Genomic DNA, 7099 nt, shown 5'->3' on the forward strand with positions numbered 1-7099 from the left:
CAGGCACACATGCACACACACCCACACACAGGCACACACACACACATTCTATGAGAGAAACCCAACTGTACCTCAAATAGTACTGTTAAACACGCACACGCATATGCACGCACACACACACACACACACACACACACACACACACACACACACACACACACACACACACACACACACACACACACACACACACACACACACATTGCACTCATGCAGAGTACCTCTCACTGTCAGACAGGTGAGGGTGTGTATGAATTTGGGTTCTGCATGACATAACGTATCTTTTACGCCCCTGTTGAGTTTGGTTCCTGTCTGTTGTCAGGTTCTTAAACTCTTTTGTTTTGTTAAGCTGCCTTGTTTGAGAGATGCCCGTTCTCTACTTCTCTACAAACCAGAAATGCAAACAGAGCATAACTCTCCCCCCCCCGCCCCCGACACACACACCCACATGTGCGCACACATACACCATTTGTGGTGACTGGGTGTGGTGTTGTATTAGCAAAGTTGCTCACTGTCTCAGATACCATAAATACTCAGCTAGCGGCAGATATTACCCTAGGTTCAAATGTTCCCCTATGTAGAATGGACCACAATACTACTAGTGAAACTATTGCTTTGGTCGGCTCTAACTAACTAACTACCTACCCACCCACCCACCTACCTACCTACCTACCTACCTACCTACCTACCTACCTACCTAACAAAGTAACTAACTAAATAACTAACTACCTACCCACCTACCTACCTAACTAACAAAGTAACTAACTAACTAACTAGCTACCTAATGACCTACCTAACTACCTACCTAACTAACTAACTAACTAACTAACTAATTAACTAACTAACTAACTCTAATTAGTGTGTTTGAAGGACTTGACTTGTGTGACATACTTGTTACTTGTGTGACATTAAAGACAGATATGAACATAGTGTCTGTGTGAGAGGACACTGTTACAGTACCGGTCGGTAGGAGCCGCCGGGCCGTTTCCCTGGGTTGGCGTGAGGGCTGGGCAGCAGCTGCATGGGGTAGTCCACGGCTACACCAGGAGAGGAGAGGAGGGGGCAGGACACAGATCCTCATTAGGGACCATCACAGGGTTCAGGTCAGCGGCCACCAACGCCTCATTAGCGACACAGATTTAGCCTAGAGCCCTACTCTAACTCATTCTACTGAGTAGAAACACAACCTCAGCCGCGAGGGACGTTCAACGACAATATGCGCAGGCTTAATCATCATCTGCAATGCCATTGTTGAAGCCTTGCATTCAGTGCCTCAGGGCTGCACTCAGGGGCAACCTTGTGTTCTTTTACCATTCATACCTGAGAGACTGCAAGGCCAATCCTGTTTTGTGACATTGTGAGCCGAGTTGAACCTGAATATGCAGTGTGTGTGTGTGTGTGTGTGTGTGTGTGTGTATGCATGCTTGTGTTTGTGCGTGTGTGAAAGAGGGAGCTGTACACACAAGAAATCACCCTATTGTCCACTTGTAGATTTGTGCTACAGTGAAGCTATCTTTTCCCTCAGCAGACCTTGAGTTGAATTGTACTGTCTACATCTGTCCTTAAAGGTGTCATGGTCCAAAGCAGGGCAGAGATGCTCCTTAGATGAGAATCAGTTTGGGGGTGGGGGAGGGGTAGCAGTAACTCACCTGGCTTGCATGGGATTGGCTGCAACGGCAAGGTCACCTGGGGGTCGGCAGAGATGGCGAGGGACTGGGCGTTGGGGTGGAAGGCGGGGATCATCACATAGGGCATGTTCACCTGCTGAGGTCAGGGGCAGAGGTCACACTCAGCCCGTACCCACAGTACACTATAGTCACGGCATACACCTCCATTCAGCTCATACCTAGTACACTACAGTCACTGCACATACTTTCACACACGTCATACCTACAGTACACTAAGTACACTATAGACACTCCACATACTTCCATTCCCAGATGCATGGTGATGTTTCAGTAGACAGCAGAGCGCGTCTTACCTGGATCTGTTGCTGAAGCAGGTTAATTTTGTGCTGTTGTTGGATCAGCTGCTGCTGCTGTTTGGCGATCTGCAAGAGAAAAACAACACATATAAACACACACACACACACACACCAATGCACACACACACACATACACACACACACAAATCAATGCACACACACACACACACACACACACACACACACACTGGTTGGGTTGCTTAGATCCTGTTCTTTATTAAATGTCTTGTTATTTCTTTGGTTGTGTGTGTGGTCTGCGTTTTCTGCCCCAGGCTCAGTGGGTCACAGTGGAGTCCGGGTTCCTGAGAGCGGTTCCGTCAGACCGATGACGTCTCTGTGACGCTCCTACTGCTCGTGGCTCGGCCGTGATGGGGTGGAGGGCTCGCCGTGGTCCATGTTGGCAGCTCTGGAGGTAAGCCAGGAGGAGGACCCTGGTTTCAGCCCAAATAATTTGGTGTTTGGGCACAGTTAGCAGTGCTGGCGGATGACTGGCGGAAGACGGAGCCTCCAGGCATTGGCTGTATACTGTATACTACACACCCAGACGTAGGCTGTATACTGTATACTACACACCCAGACATAGGTTGTATACTGTATACTAAACAACCAGACGTAGGCTGTTTAGTGTATACTACACATCCAGACGTAGGCTGTATACTGTATACTACACACTCAGATGTTGGCTGTATACTGTATACTACACCCCCAAATGAAGGCTGTATACTGTATACTACACACCCAGACATAGGCTGTATACTGTGCTATATACTACACACACAGACATAGGCTGTATACTGTAATGTATACTACACACCCAGACGTAGGCTGTATACTGTATACTTCACACTCAGACATAGGCTGTATACTGTATACTACACACCCAGACATAGGCTGTATACTGTATACTACACACCCAGACATGGGCTGTATACTGTAATGTATACTACACACCCAGACGTAGGCTGAAGTGTTTTTATTTTATTTTTATCGTTGATCTGAGCGCTGGTTTAGCCTGGGTAAACAAGTTCTCCTCGCACCTTCTGCCCATCGTCGGTTCCCCTTCCCAGGCTAAATTCACCGGCCTGCGTCGGCTGTCCTGCGTCGGCTGTCCTGCGTCGGCTGTCCTGCGTCGGCTGTCCTGCGTCGGCTGTGTGACTCTCAGTGATTCGATAGGGTGTCCTCAGCCGACAGTCAACGCAACTCTGAACGCCGCGTTCGTCAGATGAAGCCATGTTATTCTGCCGTCTCTGACACTGCCAGCGTCAGGGCGGAGCCGCTGAGTCGCTGCACTCCTGTCCTCGCCCTGCGGTGGCAGTGAGCAAGGAGGAGGAGGAGGAGGAGGAGGAGGACGTGTCCGGCTCCCGACGACTGTGTCCTTCAACGACGGTGGGATAGCTGACTCTCCCTGTGTCATCTGTCTAGAAGAAGCCGTCCTCGGGTGTCTGTCGGACTCCAGACTCGCTGAAGTGATTGATTTAACGACTGGTTTTCCTTCCTGGTTCTCCGATACGCCTTCTTGCACTCACTTCTGGGGAGGCGCATCTTAGGGAAGGTCAGGTACTACCGCTGTTTCTGTAGGAGCCTCTCCACAGTGGTCGCACCGCTCAGCTGTTTCACCTGGTCAACTCCCTGCCAGGCCCTGCCATGTTTGACCTAGTCTCAACGCCAGACCCGTGAGAGTTCTTTCGCTGATGCACCACGTACGCTACGCTAACTACGTTACCGCATGCTGCAGATCTCTCTATAGGTCGAGGACACTTCATGCAAAAATCTGTTCAAATCCTGGCAATTCATTGGTTGCGCCGGAAATCCCGGCGACACCAATCAGTAACGACTTTCACGATCAGGCGTTTCCACCCATAGATATGCCCCGCCCATCTAACCTGGGCTAGCGTCTCTCATTTGCTGATACGACCTGTCACTCTTTCAATTTCGACCCGTCGATACGCCCTCAGAACACCAGCTTGGGCGGTGAAGTGGCACAGACTCTATTATGTAGTATCCGGAGCGCAGCGACTCAACAAAATACAGTATTTGAGTCTGGAGAGAGACTATGTTTGACCTGGTCAGCGCCCAGCCATGTGTGGTTTGCCCCCTCAGTGCCAGCGGGCATTTGACGAGGTGAAGGGTCGCCTCAGTGTTGCCCCGGTGCTACAGTAGCTCTTCCCTCTCCCTCTCTCGTTCTTCAGACTTCTCAGGTATATACGGACGCTAGCCACACACACACACGCGTGCACACACACACACACACACACAGACACGTACTTGCTCCTGCTGCTGTCGGGCCAGCTCCATCTGCTGCTGCTGTTTCTCCAGGAGCAGGGCGGCCATGTTCCTCTGCTCAGAGTGAGCTCCCAGGAGCTGCTCTCTCAGGCCACCCAGCTGGTTGATCATCAGCAGCAGCTGCAGCTCCTTCTCAGCCAGGGACTCCGGGGTACCTGACACACGCACACACACACACACACACACACATGCACACATGCACGCGCACGCACGCACACACACACACACACAGACAGGAGGGACGCGATCAGACAGACAGGAGGGACATGATCAGACAGACAGGAGGGACACGATCAGACAGACAGGATGGACATGATCAGACAGACAGGAGGGACACGATCAGACAGACGGCCGGACAGACGGACGGACGGACTGACGGACAGATAGACAGACAGTCGATCACAGACGGACAGACAGGCAGACAGACAGGAGGGATGATCAGACAGACGGACGAAGGAGGTCAGGGGTCACGTGTGATCAGTCACCTTTCAGTTGGCCGCCGCCCAGGGAGCTTTTGTCCAGAAGTTTCTCCCTCCAGTCCGCACTCAGCAGCTTCTCGATGGTCGGCATCACTGTCAACAGGAAACAGGAAGTTAGAACTCCAAGGTGATGGGAAAATGGGTATGTACAAGAGGGTGTCTGTGAGTGTGTGGGTAGCGTTTCTGTACCCTCGCTGACGGTGGGGTGTCCCTCTGGTCGGTCATGGCCCCGGTTGCCCCCCTTCTCTCTAAGGGGGCTCTGTCTGATGGGGGGGTCCTTGTCTGGAGAGCCCTCCTACGGGGGGAGGGGGGGAAGGGTCACAAGCACCGTCACATGCGTGCAACACTGATATGCACAGGATTTGCACTTGCAGATGTAAGTATCCACCGTGTGAGAATAGCGCGGTACTCCAGCTGTAGCAAATCCCAGTTACATGCGTTCCAGAATCATGAGGCGAAAAAACGGTAAAAACCCACTTCCGCCCCATCTTTGTCGTTCTAGCCAAATTAGCCACTGTTAGCAATACCAGTTGATAACAACACACAATGTGCTATTTTGCAACGTTGCAATTGACATTGTCCACTGATAGAAGTTGGACAGTACTGTGAGTACGACTGTGAGTACGACACAAATAATACAGTAGCGCTACTAAACAGTCTTATTGCAGTTTTCACTTATTGTTGATGTAATCTTGATTTTGACATCGAACTTGATAAACCTGATGTTTCCGACAAAACTGGAACGCAGCATCGGTACATAATGTATGAAAATAAGAGTTTTTTCTAATAATTTTTTTAAATAAGATAATTTTACTCACCGAGGGTGAACATGAGAGAGGAGGGGTCAGCTGACGAGCCATTGGCTGATGTCCCGATGACCAATCAGACGCGCGGGAGGACTTCTGAGGTTCGGTCCTGGAGATGGCTCCTCCTCCCCCTACTCCTAGCTCCTCCTCCTCGAGTTTCACTCCGACGCCCACCATGCTGACATCACCGTTGCCATGGAGATGCAGCGCTGGGGGGCTGGGCTCAACCATTCTGGTGGGGGAAGAGAAAAGTGAGCGGGGGGCACAGGTGAATATCATTTTCTTTCTTTTTTTTTTAAAGGGAATGCGATCCCTACAGTGTTGAATTGTAGCCTAAGTTGTTCGTTTTTTTAGCAGAGGGATTTTAGAATCGAGAATTTTCAGAAAACTTTGACCGCTTGTTGGAATTCACCTGCCAAATGAGGTGCCGTATAACTCATACATTGCCTCTCACATACATACGTTCTTGCATTCACTACAGAACCTCTCAGACATGCCAAAAGGCTCTCACATTCAACTGAACCTCTCTCTCTACCTCTGACACACACACACAACCTCTTATATGCTACTTAAATGCTCAAACCCAGGCACATAAAATGCTCTTGCATTCGGTGTCGTTGCATGGCTAAGCCAATCAGGACTCGAGATTTCAACTACCTTCCGTTTCCATTTCTACTGGAATCCCTCTCAGAAACACTCGTTCTTCAGCTGACACACATGACATATCAGCTCACACACATCACTGCAACGCACACACATACACAGAAAATAGAGTTTCAAATGGAGAGTTCATTAATAGTGAACATTTCAGAATTCTTTGAATCAAGACTAGGTCAAAAGCTAGTACATGGCTGGACCGTGCATGGGTGTGCAGGATGGTGGCCAGGGTAGTCACTCACTGGTGTGAATGTGAATTTCTGGATATTAAATGTTAAACTGCAAATGTCTGTAGTGGTCCCAGTAATATTTGTTGTTAAAGTGTACTGAAGTAGCGTCACAAGACATGGTTAAACTCTGCACTTTGGCGACCCTTCTGGTTGTGATACACACTGCAGTACACTAGCAGTACACTAGAAGTACAGTATACTAGCAGTATACTAGCAGCACAGTGTACTAGCCAGTACTCTGAAATTCTAAAATAAAATGTTACATTCACAGGGTGTTATGCCATCTCATGTCACAAAAAAATATTTGTTGGGGGTCTTGCTAATGCCAATTCATAAACTATTAGCAGAAAAAACAGAATATATAACTATAAAAAAGATAACTCATGCAACTTTAAGCTACGTTTGAGTAAAAAAAAGTTATAAGCTGCAAAACACAAAATGGCGCAACCGTGTGCACTGCCGTGACACATCAGGAGCAACGGACCAATCATGCAACTTCATCCGGCTCACCAATGGTTCATCACCTAGTCCGTCAGTCCTCAGTCCGTCAGTCAGTCAGTCAGTCAGTCAGTCAGTCAGTCAGTCAGTCAGTCCGCCAGTCCGCCAGTCCGCCAGTCACACACAGACATTTGCGGTAATAGGGCTGACCCCACTCTGTGT

General features: G+C 49.3%; 1 protein-coding gene across 1 annotated transcript in view; it reads right to left on the reverse strand.

Annotated features, from left to right (window-relative positions):
• Positions 1–5783, reverse strand: part of sox13 (SRY-box transcription factor 13) — a gene marked incomplete at both ends in the record, with an annotated part of 12467 nt that extends 6684 nt beyond the window's left edge. The window contains 7 exons of the mRNA XM_084441312.1: positions 961–1037; positions 1650–1764; positions 1982–2050; positions 4250–4422; positions 4753–4839; positions 4936–5041; positions 5565–5783. Coding sequence (XP_084297438.1) covers positions 961–1037; positions 1650–1764; positions 1982–2050; positions 4250–4422; positions 4753–4839; positions 4936–5041; positions 5565–5783 — 846 coding nt within the window. The remainder of the gene's footprint in view (positions 1–960; positions 1038–1649; positions 1765–1981; positions 2051–4249; positions 4423–4752; positions 4840–4935; positions 5042–5564) is intronic.
• Between the last annotated feature and the right edge of the window lie 1316 nt (positions 5784–7099).

The sequence above is a fragment of the Borostomias antarcticus genome (genome assembly GCF_949987555.1).
Source record: "Borostomias antarcticus genome assembly, chromosome: 7".
In the NCBI taxonomy this organism is placed as follows: Eukaryota; Metazoa; Chordata; class Actinopteri; order Stomiiformes; family Stomiidae; genus Borostomias; species Borostomias antarcticus.